The 18042-nt window shown below is 41.3% G+C and overlaps 1 protein-coding gene across 4 annotated transcripts in view; it reads right to left on the reverse strand.

Annotated features, from left to right (window-relative positions):
• Window positions 1–18042, reverse strand: part of SORCS1 (sortilin related VPS10 domain containing receptor 1) — a 291565-nt gene that overhangs the window by 25890 nt on the left and 247633 nt on the right. For all 4 annotated transcript variants that reach the window (XM_057420911.1, XM_057420910.1, XM_057420912.1 and 1 more), the window contains exons 17-19: window positions 14293–14406; window positions 13124–13295; window positions 239–425 (exon numbers count right to left, since the gene is read on the reverse strand). In XM_057420911.1, coding sequence (XP_057276894.1) covers window positions 239–425; window positions 13124–13295; window positions 14293–14406 — 473 coding nt within the window. The remainder of the gene's footprint in view (window positions 1–238; window positions 426–13123; window positions 13296–14292; window positions 14407–18042) is intronic.

The following is an 18042-nucleotide window of genomic DNA, read 5'->3' on the forward strand; positions in this document are numbered from 1 at the left end:
AGGTGTGCCTCAGAAAGGGCCGGACACCCCTTTGAGGTGCCCTAAATTAGAATACCCAAAATTAGAGGTGGAATAGAATTTAAACAGCAAATGTCACTTTTGCTTGTGACTCCTCTCAGTCTGGAGTCCTCTGCTGGAGGACAAACACTCATCAGACCCCACCACTCTGCTCTCAGCTGCAAAGCCCCAAATGTCATCTATAATGACAGCAGCGAACAGTGAGTACAAACATACATACACGTTACATGCAGGTAGAGGACAGCATTGTCAGAACCCAGGCTGTTTTCCACCATCACGATCACTCGGAATATGCCCACATTCTGGTAGATGTGCTTGATCCCATCTTCTGTCGAGCTGAGATTGGCATATGACACAGCGATGCCATCTCCAAAATCCACCTGAATGAGGGATCTCTGGAGGTCTCCCTGTGGTGATAGAGAAAGGGTCAGAATCAACTCTGCTTTTCTTTTGAGAGACTGGATCAGTGGGGTGACCTAGACCAACCAGTGGATAGTCACAAGGTCTGCTGTTACCAGGAGAAAGGTGGTCATTTCATCGACTTGCTCAATATTCAGTGAAGAGAAAGTGACCCGTTCTTGAGACTGACTCAAATGCACTGTGAAGGTGTCATCCAAGGTGTAGCCCTGGCTTTCCCAATCATCAGGGGTACTAGGGGATCTTCTGGAAAGTATGCTGTTTCCTTCCCCTGGGCTTCCTTACAGTGAGGAGCAGAGTTGTAGAGAGGAATGGTGCTCATGTCAGCAAGCACTCAGGACATGGGTAGCTATTGAGATTGCCTTGGGAGCCTTTTGAACAACCTACAGTGTGAGCTTTTGTATTTAAAACCACAAAAAGCAGAAAGATAAAACTGAGAAGTCTTCAGGGAAAGGTCAACTATATCAAAGGGGTGGGGTGTCAAGAGAACTGCTTCAGCTTCACATGATAATGACAGCTTACAGCAGCTTATGACTTGCTCAGTGGCCTGATTTAAAATGAGCTGGATTTGTATTTATTTCAGGACAGCTACCAACACTACTGACACTAAGCGGGACCCTTTGTGCCCGCCTCAGAAGGGAAAGGCTAATGAACTGACAGACCTGATTAAACTTTTCTCCTCCTGCCTAGAGATAATCCCAGCACAGTAGGTTTGTGGTGTAACTCAGAATGCCCATTTGTGACATTATTCTCCTGGGCTGCTAATCTAGCACGTTTCAGAACTGCTACCATAAATTCCAACAAATACAGAAAAATCACAGCTGGGAAACAAACAGAACAATCCTGAAACAGGCTTCTATCTTCCACCCCTGAAACTGAATTCCAGCCTGGAACATGCAGCTTCATCAAACTCTACATCAGTCACCCAGCCCAAAAGGCTTTTAAAACCCCAAAGAGGGAAACAATGTCATTTCTTTATTCTGCTTCACAAATAAAAAGTAATTAATATTTTTTTTTAAGTCTATTTGAAAGACTGGAAAGTGAGTCATGCTTGCATACAAAAGTCCATTTAACCTATGTCACACACACACAAAACACTTTTAACATTTTATCGTATGACAAGGCAGTGATATGCTTATGATAGGGGCAGTTTCTGACATCTGAATAATTACACAGCCGACACTGACCTGTATAACAAATGTGGCTGCTATAGACCCTCTCACTTTTAGGTAAGATGCTGTACCTTGTCTTAACTTTAAGCACTTTTACTCCTTGTGAATGTTGCCCTCAGTGTCTCTGCATGATGCTATGTTCACACTTGCTGGCTGTTGCTATGGAGCAGTTCACTCCACAGCCTGGTGTGCTGAAGCAACTGCCACTGTCTGGAAGAATGATGGTAAATTGACAGCTGAGGGCAGTTCATAAAACTGGCTGAAAGGAGATTGAATTGATTTGATTGGCTTGACTTCTTTTTTTTTTTTTTTAATTTTGTTTGATTTTTGGCTTTATTTTGTTTTTCCCTTGAGAGGGAAGCAGTCCTCTGCATGCCCAATTGCAATGAAAACTACCCAAGTAAATGACTGGCATTAGGCAGGTTTCCACATCAGAAAGGGAAATTTTGTGTGTGACTATGGGAGGGAATTGTAACATAAGCCTTTATATTCCTCATGTTCTCTCGGTCTTTTTATAACTTGGTGTGAAGGCAGAAATAGTCCTTGCCTGAATGGAAAGCAGGAAGACCAGAGCTATACCTGGGGATGGCAAGAGAGAGAAATTTTCCCAGATCCTCTCTTTTTATAGACTGAAGCTGTAGTGGTTAGACTGCATTTGAACTCAGCTCCAGACTGCCCTTGGGTAGTTCTCAACTAAGTTTTTCTTAGTAATTAACGAGGTAATACCTGGAGTTCTCAATGACATATTGTCAAACATGAGAAAGGTGCTTGAGCAATGCAAAATACTAAGGCCTCCATTCAGCAAGGCTCTCCTCAAGTTCTCCATTGGATGCTTTACTGGAAGTTTAACCACCTGCTTATGTTCTTTGTGACACAAATCGCTGAGCCAAGGACTCTTACCTGTGTTGCACAGAGGATCAATTAAGGGGACCGGGCAAGTCCTCATGAAGAGCCATGGGGAACAGAGGAGATGGTCTTAAGTACAGTTATGCCCTTCATTGAACTGAGTTATTTGAAAGAGGATATGCAGTTTCAAACACGATGCAGTGGTTTGGGCACTCCTGTCTGTTTGACCAAGACAAGAGAAAGCATCAAATGGGATATGCCTCCACAGAAGGAAGCGAACACACATGAGCTCCTCAGCTCTAAACCTCTTTCAGAGCGGGAATATATTCTTTCGAGCATAGTGCTGGACTCAGACCAAAGACAGAGACCTCTGAAGTACCCTTAGATGCTCTCCCAGGTCTTCTAGGTGCATCACCACCAGGGTTTTAGACATCTTTTCCTACTGAAAAAGAGATGATATCTTCAAAGAGTAAAGCCATACTGCTGTTCACATGGTTAAAACTGCACCACACAGGGACCCTCCTGGCTTTGTCCTTTCAGAGTATATTTAAGGTCGTGCAGTTGAAGTCTGTTTCAGGTCAAAGTATATCCCTCTGCATATTTGAGGTAGCAGAGGAAGATGAAAAGGCTGACAGCATTTTAGAACACCCCTGAATCTGCAAGTGTCAAACTCTGTGCTCTAATGATTTTTTTTTTCTTGTCTTCATTTTGTCCATAGCCATGAAACCCCCAGTGCCCACAGGTACTGCCAGGGAAGGGACCCATTTCTAAGGCACCCAAGGTTTAGATTTCAAATTTTCTTTCAAATTCCCTAGGGAGAAAAGATACTGACAGAGACATCTGAAAATCTAATTAGAGAAGAGCTTCAGCTGCTGTTCCCCCTGTCTTTTTCATTTGTCTTGGCCTTTCCTGGTTTGTGTTAAAACCCTGTGAACTGGAAATACATTTTCCATTCAGAAAGATCCAGGCTACACCACTTAACTGAAAATACCATATTTTGAAAAGCTGACATTTTAAATTCTAGCTTAGGAAGTGGGAGAAAAAAAAAAAGTCAGGAAAACAAAGAGACTGGGTTTTGATGTGTTTTAATGTTTCATCTGTGCCAGCTAAGAGCACAGGCAGAATAAGAAAGGAAGAGAAAGCAGGTGAGCCAAAATAAAAACCTTTCCCATATATCCCATATGTGATCAACATCAACTGCAGTGCCTCTGTCTCAGACAACTCTTCAGAGCCACTTCCAAGGGGCTGTTTTAGCGAGTGAGGTGATCAGGTATTGGAACAGGCTGCCCAGGAAAGTGGTAGAATCACCGTTCCTGGAAGTGATCAAAACCTGTATAGATGAGGCCCTCAGTGACATGGTTTAGTGGTGGTCTTGGCAGTCCTGGGGTAATGGTTAGACTTGATGATCTTAAAGGTCTTTTCAAACCTAGTTGATTCTGTGATTCTATTTGATTCTATGAAGAGAGGTTTTATTTTGCAACAATTTGATCCATATACATACATCTTGCAAAAATCTCTCCTGTTGCTTTTGCCAGCTTCTCATCATCCTTTTGTCAAGCCCAATACTACATCATAAAGTTTCTCTGAAGCTTTTGGCTCAATTCGGGCAGACACAAAGTTCCCTGTATTACTTCTGCAGTCACAGTGAAACAAATCAGTGCGATCAGCATGGTGCTATGTTTGGGCAGCCTCTGTGGCCTTCACTGTAAGGTCTTTAATGCCAGTGTTCTTAGGCATCAAGGGAGAAATATGCCAAGCTGGCTGCTTGTGTTGATATCTCTGCATTCAGCTCCTGTATCTTAATCACACTAAGCTAGTCAAGAAACAATTACAACTGCTGAAAACTTGAAAGAACTTCTGACGGATGTTTTATACTTTGTACTAGATATATACAATATTCACAAGCTTGGATATAACCTGAAATACGCTGCCATCTTGATAAAAGCTTTAGTCCAGCCAAAGACTTAAGCATATGCTGGACTTCAAGCATGAGTAGTCTTTTTAGCCTGAAAAGAAACCCTGGGAATCAAAACCAAGTCTCCTAAGCTCCCATATTATGTCCTCTACCTTTATATTTGTTACTAAAATGTAAATCATGAATTTACTGTTTTCTAGGGGATTTTCTCACTAAATATCCAGTGGCTTCCAAGCATATGCAAAAGATTCCCCCCAACTCTTTTCCTACCCCTATGCACATTTTTCCTGTATCTTGTCAAAATAGTAAGTCTGGAGTGTACACAGGGCCTGGATGCTCAAAAAACCACTGTGAAGTTTCCTGCCTCAGGGTATATCAAGAAGCAGCCTGTACAGTTTGCAACAATACTTTTACATTTTGATTACTTTTATGCAACTCTCAGTATTTTGGTGTATGTGAGAACCACTAGATGGATTTTCTGTCATTCTCTCTGAATCTTGCCCAGAGGGCAGTAATAATTAATTTTCCTTACTGACTTCCAATACTTGTACTTATTTAAACAGTGAAATGCAGTTCAAGGTTTTAAATTTTGGTTCCCGTGTTTCAGATTTCATTTTTAAGCCTTCAATTATGCACTGACTTGTGTGTCTTCCTTACACATGTTGATAATAGATTTAATTATCCTTTGCAAGAGATAGACACTGGTGCTGTTGGATTGTCTTAACAGACTAATGTTTTGTGCTTCCTTTCGATTAACCCTTTTTGGCATGTTCCTGTCACCACCAGGAAACATCCATCAAAGACATTTGTGTTTCAGTTGAACATCTACACATGGGATAACTTTAGCCTATGTCTGTTTAAAGCATATGGTTAATTTTAAACAGATATTCAAGTCCAACTTGATCAAGTACTGAAGAACATGCCTTCCTGTGTAAATTCCTGCTTTCAGAGAGATGTTTTTAACATTTTAACATCAGAAACTGAAGAGAAATGTGCTTTTTATCAGAGCAAATAGCTTGATGCTTTTCACATGTGCTTCTTTTTCTACACCAAACCAGTTAATTTTCCTAATCAAAGCATTCATTCTGACTGCCAATTATGCTAGCTCAACTCAGCTATGAGCTTGTTCTACAGGACTAAATCTTGTGCTCCACAGGAATCAATAAGCACAGCCTCTCAGGATTATGCAGAATAATTCAAGTTGTGTGACTGGAAGTACATTAGTAGACTGCAGTACTGTGTGTCATCATAAGGGGTTAGGTGAATGTTCACACATCTTCATGGAACTTCAGCAGTGAATTTAAAAATGCATGAAAGTAACTGATTTCTCCCAACCAGCTTGTCATCATCAGTAACGCAGCAAATACGACTGTAATTGAGAAATCAGGGGTAGGGGAGAGGGGATGTGCTGGTCTTTCATCTATGTGTTATTAACAGCAGCGTGATGATATTAGTAAGATAAACAGCCATGATTCAGCATGGGCACTGAAAGTTATGATGAAGGTTTCCTATTTCTGTTATCATTACAAACTAACTTGTGATATCAAGAGAGGGAACACAGTAGGATGCCATGAAAAAGAACAGACTATGCTTTTAAGTACTACTAACTTTGCATCTTTAATTTGAATACATCAGCAATCAAACCAATCCTAATGCTAAACTCATCTCCAGAGACTTCAGCTGAGTTGAGTTCTGAATTGCACCAAATGACAGTGCTGAGGTGGGAAATGCTAATGGTATTGTCCCCCTGGCAACATACCTGGGCTCATTAAATGCACCTGAAAGGCATCTGAGACACAATGTACCTTAGTGGTTTTAAGTGAGAGTTCGTTCCCTGGCCTTACATGCATTCAAAACATAAATGAAAGGCATGGAGGGCATGAGAGAGAAAACAAAGCTCTATTTTCAAATGAAGGAATATCAAATGGGGGAATGAAAAAGCAAAAGGTTTAGGTTTCTTACTCAAAGTCGTGCAGAAGGAGCTCAGAGTGAGGCTCAGGAATGAGTTTAGATTGCCTGAATTCTAGCCCATAGCTTGAACTGTAGAAACAAATGAGCTTTCCTCACACATTAGTCTAATCCAAACATCATATAGCAGCAGCAAGTAGTCAAAAGCAAGCCAAAGCCTACTCCCAGTCAAGTGACTTTGTCAAGTGAGAACTGAGGCAGATCTGGAATGTCAAAGAACCTTGGTTGTCATTTTATCAAGGTAAAAAATAAATTTGAGGAGGCAGTTTCTCTGTGACTTATCTGTAATGAAAGAGCCAAATCCCTGAACCTTCCTACTCTGAATGTCTTTACTGTCCATCTCCTCAGCAAAGATGTATGAGCAATCAGATGAAACAAGTCTGAAAGCCATTGCGCTGAATAGTGTTGTTCTGGAGGCTGCAGCTTTCGGTGTCTCTGCTGAAAGCACAAGCGTCTGATGCTCTAACAAATAACTCAAACACACAAATAACAATTGGGTTTGTGACAGGCAAGAGACCTACATGACCATGTGATGAGGAACACACGCAGAAACAATACACTTAATAAAATTCCTCTATTTTCTACAACAGAGCAGCAAAATATGTCAAGGACATTGGGTTGAAGAACTTCAGTAGGAAAAATGGATTTGTAATTTTTGGTTTGGGAGACCTGTTGTTGCTGTGCAAAAATAAAGTAAGGATTCATGCTGCTTAGGCTGAGAACAACTCTATTGTTGAACGCTGCAGTGTTAGAGGTACTAGCCTTGAGTCTGGGCATACAGCCCATGCCAGGGCGAAAGATTAACATTTAAACTGGCAGGATTCTGAGGCAATAGGAAAATTTGTTTTTAAGCATAACTAGTTTTCTCCTGTGCTGCCATTTAGTGGTAAAGATGCTGCTACTATTCTGCTTAGCTCAATAGAAATTTAAGAACAAAATTACCAGTTTAAGTATGGTCCTCTCCTTATTAAACACTTTTGCAATGCTTTTTAAAATGGGACATATGCTAATTATAAAAGGAAGCATTGATGCTTCCTGGCTGTTGTCACAGAATAAAAACATCATGATGATTATAACCAGATTAATAGGAGAACTAACGTGGGGAAACCTTTCCAGTAATGAGACCAAAGATACTAAGTGTGAGGTGACATTGCAAACAGTTTTAGAAATCCTAAAAGGTGACAAAATAGTTAGGCTATTTTGGAAAGCATACTTACACTCAGATCATTTAAATATGAACTGTTGGTTGGGTTTCCTTTTAATGATATTTATGTGCTACCAAATATAAATTCTTTACAGGAAAATTTTATTGTGAGTCAGGGTTAGAGAAACTGGGCCAGAATCTCAGGAATCAGCAATGCTCTACGCAATGATGGTTTTGGTGCCTTTGCTTGCACAGATTCAATAATTATTTTCCTTTTCTGCCTTCCTCAATAGCAGAACACTTCTGTATGCCTTGTCTTTGTTTCTCCTTAGATATCTGTCATGGTTTAAACCCAGTCAGGTAACTTGTTCACTCACTCCCAGTGAGTGGTGCCGAGCTGACAACAATTGAGGTCCGTGTCCCCCCCCCACCGGGGTTCTCCCCTTCCCCACTCCCGGAGGAACGTGGAGGAGGATCAAAAGAGTGCAACTCCCATGGGTTGAGACAAGAACAGTCCAGCAACCAATGTACAACACAAATCACCACCGCTACTATCAGCTAAAACAATGATAAGGGAAAATAACAAGGGAAGAGAATACGATACCACCGGCCAAGAAACGAGTCCCACCCGGAAGCCCCTGTCCTTCTGGGTAACTCCCAGTTACCCCTCACCCCGGGCATGACGTGCTGTGGTATGGAATACCTCCCTGGCTAGCCTGGGTCAGGCGCCCCATCTCTGCTTCCTCACGGCTTCCCCTCCTCCCTGGCAGAGCATGAGCCTCACAAAGTCCTTGGTCAGGGTAAACATCACTTAGCAACAACCGAAAACATCGGTTTTACCAACATTGCTCCCAGGCTGGAAGTCAAAACACAGCACTGCACCAGCTACCATGAAGGAGAAACATGACTGCTACTGCTGAACCCAGGACAATATCTTTTATTGATATTGTGTTATTGTCAGAATGACACAGTCCCCAGCCTTCAACATCACTGCAGGCACAAGCAAGATCTACAACAAAACCCTGCACCATGGTTCCTGCCCTGGATTCCCAAACCGGAGTGAACACATCAGGTCTTTACTGCTGCTATTTGCCTCCCCCTACTCCCTTAGCAATCCATTCCATACAGAGATGCAGTGACTTTTCAGGACCTCCAGTGAGCCTGCCTCTGTGGTTCACTCTTCTTTTCAGACCCAGGTGGGTCCTTAGATTGATTGGAAAGCCCTAGAAATATAATAGGAGTACAAATATCAAATGAACTCTTGTACCTTGGCTCAAAAGGGAGAAGGGAGGCTGCAGCTCTGCAGATCTGAAGGCTTCAAAGAGTCTCAGAGGGATAGAAGAGATGTTAAGATGCAAAGGAACTAGGAGACAAGCAAAGGCCACTGTATTTTTTTACATCCTAAAAGATATTAACTATGACACAAGCTAAAGGAAGAGTCCTCATCAAGTGTAGCACTTAAAATATTGACCCCCACTACAGAAGACAAGGGTTGAATAGAATCATAGAATCATAGAATAGTTAGGGTTGGAAAGGACCTTAAGATCATCTAATTCCAGCCCCGCACCCCACACTAAATCATGTCACCCAAGGCTCTGTCCAACCTGGCCTTGAACACTGCCAGGGATGGAGCATTCACAACTTCCCTGGGCAACCTATTCCAGTGCCTCACCACCCTAACAGGAAAGAACTTCTTCCTTATATCCAGTCTAAACTTCCCCTGTTTAAGTTTGAACCCGTTACCCCCTGTCCTATCACTACAGTCCCTAATGAAGAGTTCATCCCCTTGTAGGCCCCCTTCAGATACTGGAAAGCTGCTATGAGGTCTCTGCTCGGCCTTCTCCAGACTGAACAGCCCCAACTTTCTCAGCCTACCTTCATACAGGAGGTGCTCCAGTCCCCTGATCACCCTCGTGGCCCTCCTCTGGACTTGTTCCAACAGCTCCATGTCCTTTTTATGTTGAGGACACCAGAACTGCACACAATACTCCAGGTGAGGTCTCACGAGAGCAGAGTAGAGGGGCAGGATCACCTCCTTCGACCTGCTGGTCACGCTCCTTTTGATGCAGCCCAGGATACAGTTGGCTTTCTGGGCTGCAAATGCACACTGCCGACTCATGTTCATTTTCTCATCAACCAACACCCCCAAGTCCTTCTCCACAGGGCTGCTCTGAATCTCTTCTCTGCCCAACCTGTAGCTGTGCCTGGGATTGCTCCGACCCAGGTGTAGGACCTTGCACTTGGCATGGTTAAACTTCATGAGGTTGGCATCAGCCCACCTCACAAGCGTGTCAAGGTCCCTCTGGATGGCATTCCTTCCCTCCAGGGTATCAACCGAACCACAAAGCTTGGTGTCATCGGCAAACTTGCTGAGGGCGCACTCAATCCCACTGTCCATGTCAGCGACGAAGATTTTGAACAAGACCGGTCCCAACACCGATTCCTGAGGGACACCACTCGTTACTGGTCTCCAGCCAGACATTGAGCCATTGACCACAACTCTTTGTGTGCAGCCATCCAGCCAGTTCTTATCCACCGAGTGGTCCATCCATCAAATTGATGTCTCTCCAATTTAGAGACAAGGATGTCGTGTGGGACAGTGTCGAATGCTTTGCGCAAGTCCAGGTAGATGACATCAACTGCTCTACCCCTGTCCATCAGTTCTGTAGCCCCATCATAGAAGGCCACCAAATTGGTCAGGCAGGATTTCCCCTTAGTGAAGCCATGCTGGCTGTCACCAAGCACCTTGTTGTTTTTCATGTGCCTTAGCATGCCATCCAGGAGAATCTGCTCCGAGATTTTGCCAGGCACAGAGGTGAGACTGACTGGTCTGTAATTCCCCAGGTCATCCATTTTCCCCTTCTTGAAAATGGGGGTTATATTTCCCTTTTTCCAGTCATCAGGAACTTCACCTGACTGCCATGATTTCTCAAATATGATGGACAGCGGCTGGCAACTTCATTCACCAGCTCCTTCAGGACTCATGGATGGATTTCATCAGGTCCCATGGACTTGTGCACGTTCAGGTTCTTAAGATGGTCTCTCCTACAGTGGTCCCAAGGTCTTCATTCTCACAGTCCCTACATATTTTGAATAGGACATACTTTCTTCACATGCCATTGGGAAAAACCATGCATGCATACACAGACATATCCAGCCTCTTTTAACTTTGCCTGATGCCTTCTTTTCAGCAAAAATGGAGTATCAGAGATTTTGTGGATGCGGAACATCCTGGATTGTACTACGCTGTACACTCGTGCAGGGCAGAACTAAATGGAAAATGGCAAGTTGTTTTGTGATACCACGGCCATGTTTGCAAGGGGAAAAAAAAAAATTCCCTTGGAGAAGTGGGGTTGGACTAAATCTCCACAGATTCCTTCTAACCTCAATTATTCTGTGATTCTGTGAAATCAGTATCTATTATATAAAATGGTGGTTGTTCCTTTGCTGGGTTGTTTAATGTTTCTAGTGAGTAGTGTGATTTTTGCTACTCAAACAGTTAATTCAATAAAAAACATGTATGTACAATTATACTGCTATAAACACAGTTTATTCTCCTATAGCTTACAAATAGCCAAGCAAATTTTCATCTTTGTTGAATGTTTCTTTTGCTGCAACATCAGCTGAAAATCAGCCGAAAATGCTCCGACCCAGGTGTAGGACCTTGCACTTGTCATGGTTAAACTTCATAAGGTTGGCATCAGCCCACCTCACAAGTGTGTCAAGGTCCCTCTGGATGGCATTCCTTCCTTCCAGCATATCAACTGAACAGAATCATTGCAAGATTGTGTCGAATTCACTGAAAAACTTTGTTGGTTGCTCTTTATATTGACAAATCTAGGAGTAGGTCAAGTTGCATCTAGCAGGGAGAGTAATCGGAAAGAATGGAGGTTGATCAATACTGTTTCAGCCTTCACAGGAATTCCTAACCTCTTCCTTATCAGATACAGTAAAAGAAAGCTCCCATTTAGATCTCTTCAGAAGCTCACTCACTCATAAAAACATACTTTACATTCTTGATACACAGCGTGAGACATCATCTCCTAATGGAGAGGGTGTTGCTTCCTGACTCTGGTGACTACTGAAGCAGGGCATCAAAAAAGACTGGAATCAACAGATAAGACAGAACAACTCACAGCAGATCCCTGTATGACAGAGTGGTCAGGGTATACTTACAGGATGTGTGAGCTGAAACACTCACAGAAGGAAGCGCAAGACATTTGTCCTGAGCTTCTCACACTGTGGGTGATGGTTTCTCCCTCTGACTACTGGCACTATTCTTTGATAGCTTTGTGTATGACTTCTCATATTACCTATCTCTTTCTCTCAATTTGTTTTAAAACTTTGCTGAGACTAGAAAGGCAATGCAATGAAAATTTCATTGATTTTTTTATTTTTTATTTTTTTTTAAAAGCCTAACGGCTTTGAATCTTGATTTGGACTTTTTATTCTTCCTCTTCAAAAACACAAAAATCGATAATTTATCCAGATGAATTTATATATTTATCCTGTTATGACTGCATCTACAGCAGTAATGTTGTATGATTGTCAACACTGAAATAAAGTGATCCCATTTTGGAGAAAATGAACATTCAGGTCAAACAACTGCTTCAGGTTAGATATGATTTATTATACACTATTGCCTTTACAAATAAGGACACCTGTTTGCTGGGAAAAGCGTCAATAATAGAGATGTAAAAACTCCAACACACCCCTACAAAACTAGCTCCAGAGGTCATCCTCATTTCTCTTTCCTCACTATAAATGACATTTACTATGGAGATGGTCAGAAGTAATTTCCATGAATGCTCTAAGCTGCAAAGAGATGTAGTGTAAAAGCATAGCTGTTTTAGGATTTATTAACCAGCTACACATGAAAAAGGGTAGAAGCTTAAAGAGATTAAATTGCATAAGGAAAAAAGAGAAAACAGTTACTTTGTGAATGTTATTATTTGGGCACCTACAATTGAACATGGATGAAGAAGTGCTGAGAAGAAAAAAAAACAGCCCAAAAGGTTTTAAACATCTTCTCCTAAGGATTCAAAAACAGAACAGAGGAGAACAATGACACATCAAGTTAAGTTACAGATGTAACAAAAACACAGGCTCTGATCACTCTGAGTCAGCTCACATTTTCAGTCGGTCTCAGACTTAATGCTGCTGCTGACATCTTGAGATTTCATCCACAAACACCTAAAGAATATGTACCAACTTTTGTGATGAGAACAGATCTGCACATTAGATTACAACATTAGCCATGTTTGGTTGAAAGTCAGTGTCAAATAAAAATGGAAATTCAATTTCAGACACAGAAAGAAGTCGAAAGCACAGTTAAGGGTAGGGATTGGGATTCGAACCTGTGCTGTCCAGTTTTACTGTAAAATTCCCAAACCAAACCAGTTCCCAGTTTTTATCAAGGTCTCTCTTGATATCACCCTATGCACTCCAATACTGTTACAGTCATTTCCATACATCACTTGTCACATTTTAGGGCAAAATCTACCCAGCTACACTGTGGAGCTGACAAACTTTATCCCATACTTTTTTGGTTCACCTCTTCACCACTCTGCAAACTTTGTCTAGCATGAATCAGACTCAAATACACCCACAGGGCCTGGGATGCAACATAAAAATAGAGCCTACCTCCTCCAGTTGTACCAGAAAAGTGACGTTGTGCCCTTGCTCGGCTGTCAGTTTGCCATCAGATGTAATTATGCGAAGGCCCTGGGGGGCTTTGCCAGGGCATTGCTGTGGTTTCGCTGTGTACCGTTCTCTCACACCATCCGTGCAGTTATTAGAAACAACTTTTCGGTACCTGAAAAGGAAGATAGAAGCCTATGGAAGATGCTGACAGAGAGTAACAGGGTTAACTGGGAACAGGGAAGAAGTTTTGAGGACTAAAAGGATTGGAAGAGAACAGATTCCCAAATATATTTTAGCATTTGTCTCAGCCAAGCACGCTTCATATGCATACAAGTATGATACAAGTAGTTAATACTGTTCTTAATGGCATGTAATATTTTCCTGCATAACACACCTATATACCACATATTAATAAACCAAAACATAAAATTATATTCTTCTCTATATTATGTGCTAAATAACTATAAAGTTATAAATATATGATATACACATACAGCACAGAAATGTATTCAGTTATTATACTGTTAGGCATAGTTTAACTGCTCTTCTCACATACTCTCTAATTCAACCAGCTGTGAGGCCCCTCTCTGTGGCTTCAACTTTCAAGAGCTACAAAAATAAGAGTTGAAGAAAAAAGCAAATCCTGACTATCTTTGAGTGTAGAAAAAGAAAAAATAGCTTGGATCCCTTTGGTTGGTTCAATCATTTGCATCAGGAATGATGCTTGAGGTCAGCATCGTAACTTAAACTACATCCTCCATTGACTTCCAAGAAGGCCAAAGAATAATCAGCATTCAGGCTAGCTGCCCATCTATTACTTCAGTTCACACATTTATCAATTAATCTTTTTCTTGTAATTGGTTTTCCACCATTTCTGCTTCACCTGATCCCACATGATTTCAAAAGGAGTCTTTTCAGAGACTTTAATGATTTGGCCTTGGCCGTTCAATTTTCCCCCCAAGTTTACTTAAACCATTTTTCATAGAAAGCTCTGGACCATACATGATGGAGATCTGAAGTTCTGACTACACCCCAACAAAATCAGTGAAAAAGAGGTCTCAAGGGCTTCTGGCAGCTTTGAGGTGCCTATAGCAAGTGCAATCTGTTGTTGTCATAGGGTTAAAGTCCTATAGGTGCTCTAGCTAAATAAAGTTTGGTGTGTCACTTACCCAGTGCTGTTGAGATAACTCTGTCCAAGGCTACAGTCTTTCGACAAGGAAGATGGGTTATACCAAAATGCTGGTAAACACTTCCCATTGCTGTGACGTTCATATCCATAATCACTGTTTGAGCATTAAAAGAAATGGTCACATTAAAAACAAAAAGAAAAATACAGGTGTTAGTTAATGCTATTATTGATACAAGTTTTGGGTTTACTCAACCTATTTACTAAGATTTCTTATCTTCTCATTCCTAGAACAGATTCTTCATCCTGGTTTAGCTTTTCTGGGGGGTGGTACAGTTACCTTGCACATGTCCCAGTATAAACAAGCAGAACCAGACCAGTTAGTTTATGAGCTATTGCATGAAGTGCTCTCCATCCCCAGTCTAACAGTGCTTCTTGGGTTCAACTCTAGACTAAAATATAACACAAGGTAGGATCTAAGCTAAGTTCAATCACTTCTGTCTCAGTTATATCTTAGAAAATTTAAGTGCTAAAAAGTTAATTGCATCTGGAAAGTATATCACATGAGCGATAGAGGAAAATTTACAGCCCTGAGAGAGCCCTGAGCTGAAGGCATTAACAGCGTATTTGGTAATGGAAAAGAAGGATGCAATCTTCAATTCTATTTTTGTTTGGAAGAGGAAATGCTACCAAAAAATTGCTTTAAAAACAATTAGCTAACTATAATCTTTTGTCCCAGTTTGGGTTTAGCTATGACTAAATCAGCTTTTGTTTCACTAAAGAACAGTTCAAATTAGTTTTGAACTCAAGTAAACAAAGACCCTATGAAAATTGTTATTGTGGATCAAATAAACAAACAAAACACATCTTTAATCAGTACTCCATTCACATGTGGGTTTACTCTACAGCTGTTAAGTAATGAGAACTGTTTTGTTGAAAATCACTTTTACTCCTGTTACTAAACTTTCTCCATAGCCCATAATGGAGAAGCTAAGCGGATATGGGGCCTATAAGGATGCTGGGGAGGGACTCTTCATTAGGGACTGTAGTGATAGGACAAGGGGTAATGGGTTAAAACTTAAACAGGGGAAGTTCAGATTGCATATAAGGAAGAAGTTCTTTACTGTAAGGGTTGTGAGGCACTGGAATGGGCTGCCCAGGGAAGTTGTGAATGCTCCATCTGTGGCAGTGTTCAAGGCCAGGTTGGAAGAAGCCTTGGGTGACATGGTTTAGTGTGAGGTGTCACTGCCCATGGGAGGGGGGTTGGAACTAGATGACCTTAAGGTCTTTTCCAACCCTATTCTATGATTCTATGATTCTATGTCATTTCTGAGAACTGCTATACAGAGTCCACCAACTCCATTCCAATATTCCAATTGCAACATGATCCTTGGTCTTAAAGTTGTACTTCTTTGTAAAGCACTTTTTCTGCTTATTAACTTTAATGTTTTTGTATGAAGTACCCTGATGCTCTAGGAAATGAGGATTAGGGCACCATTAGATTAAGTAATTAAAGGCTCATCTCTGTATATGTAAAGAATCAGAGAGAAAAGCTGGAGGTGGAGGAAGCACAATAATTTGATCAGAGCCAGTGGAGCCCCTACCCCAATTCCTCCCAAGCCTGTCATAGCACAGCCATCAGCCCATGGCCAGGGTGAGACCTACCAGATCATCAATGGGAGATGCCAGTGAGTAGCATAAACGACATGGGAGCTAGTTGCTGCTGGGGTCATAAGAAAGGGCTGGATATTGAGCTAGTAATTGAAGAGATCAAGAAGTCTGAGGGAATGGCTACTGGTGTAAAGCCATATACATCTGGACCTGCTTGTGAGACCTGTTACGTGCACGTATGTCATGTTTTGCCATGAGACAACTGGAGATATCTAGTTGTCACCAAACGGGGAGACAAAGCATCCAGGGGCTAGATACTGGACAGACCTGGGTGTCTAAGACCAGGTAATGGTGGGATCAATATTGCATATATTGTGCACATATTTTCCACAAATGGGATTTCATCCTGATGAACCTGAGAGGGGAACAGGATGAGGCAACTGGTGTTTGTGTGAGCACTGTGTTTTCTGTTTGTGCTAGTCTGTGCCACCAGATGTGTATATTTGCATATATGTACTGTAAGTGCATCACATGTGTGCCTATCAAGAACAAACACTCAACCTTACTACTGCTTGGATCAGGGGACATGAAACTGCAGCAGCCTCGCCTCTATCAGGCTGCTAGATTCAGCATCTCCTAATAAGCAGCAATGTGATCAATTATATTTGTAGAATAATATTAACAATGAGAATGTTTAACATAATGAAGACTTAATTCAAATGTCCTTCTTTCTGGACTAAAGCATAATGGTCTAAGACAAAAATTTAATGAATCATTATAAACAACTTTAGGAAGTCTGGTACTGACCTAAGATATGAGACCAAGAAGAAAAATGTGGGAATATTTTGCAATTTATTTTTTTTAAATTTCACACATTTATTATCAAAAGCAGAACACTTAGAAGAATTTTGTCATCTTTTTTACTCCTGCCTGTAACTTTCCCTTCTGAACTAAGGAAAAAAAATGTTTTGAGGTAATCTAGAAAAAGGGGAACTTAAAAGATGACATTAAGCAAAAGAAAATTAAAGCTGCATATCATTTGGGAAAACTCCTAAACAACTATTAGACTGCACAATGTTCCAAAGGAACATTTTGGCAGCTGTGGTTCTTGGGATATCAGTAATTGAGAACATAGTGTAGGAAACAGCAATGAAGTAGCTGACCTAAATGGTCTTTTCCTCATTTTTTTTGACTGAATTTTCATCAATCTATTTACTCATATGCTTGTGACTGAATGTTGCTTAATTGCTTTGCAAGCATCAGCCAACGTATTCTCCCACTGCCATGTGCTTCTCCAATCATCTTTATTGGAATACGAACACTATAGCTTCAGAATACACTTTATAATGAAGAATAATACCATTCTGATTTGCTTAGAGAAAACAAATATTTACATACAAGTGGGACTCCTGTATTTTTGTAATTGGTCAACACTCTGCAGCACTATATTCTGAAGTCATCATTTGTCACTGATTAAAAAGCTGCCACACTGTACACACACAGTGTTCTGTGATCAGTCCGATGACACTGCCTCAGAGGGGATCAGTGCCTACAGTCCAATTTGACGCAGTAGTATTGCTCTGGGATTTTTTACTATACATGCATCTAGACTTGTGCCATAATTTTGTTTCCTATTAGTACCTGCACATCTGGACAAGCCAAGTTTGACTTAGCTATGCTTGACCATAATTCTCAAAGTCAAGAGAACGAAATAATACGAATTTTCACAGCAGACATAGTTCTAAGCACAGAAGTTTCACAGTGTTGTTTTCAGGCTTGCAAATTGTCTGGCTCATTAAGGCCCTACAGAAATATCATCCCAGTAAACGACATCAGTTGCTGTTCCATATCTCTTTGCAGATGCACCAGCCGCCTTTCACCTCCACAGTCTGGGAATCTAATGAATTCCTTGGCTACAGGCTGGTGCATGCAGAACACTGATGCTGACAACAAATTGCTGCTTACAATTTGGCACAACAGGCTTTGTAGCAATCAACAAGCATTAGCATCAGTTGGATTGCCATAGTATAGCAAAATCTGGAGACAGAGAAAGGCATCAGCTTTAGACTGCAATCAGCTAGCCAAGTCATTGCCTGGTGACTGGGAATTGGAATTTGCATATAGTGATGATATTTTGTGCCTGCCTGAAAAGAAGTCAGGTAAAATAGATAATGTGCCTATA

This window comes from Pezoporus wallicus, unplaced genomic scaffold (genome assembly GCF_028554395.1).
Source record: "Pezoporus wallicus isolate ANWC-B61680 ecotype Strahan unplaced genomic scaffold, APGP_CSIRO_Pwel_v1 contig_3365, whole genome shotgun sequence".
NCBI classification, from domain to species: Eukaryota; Metazoa; Chordata; class Aves; order Psittaciformes; family Psittacidae; genus Pezoporus; species Pezoporus wallicus.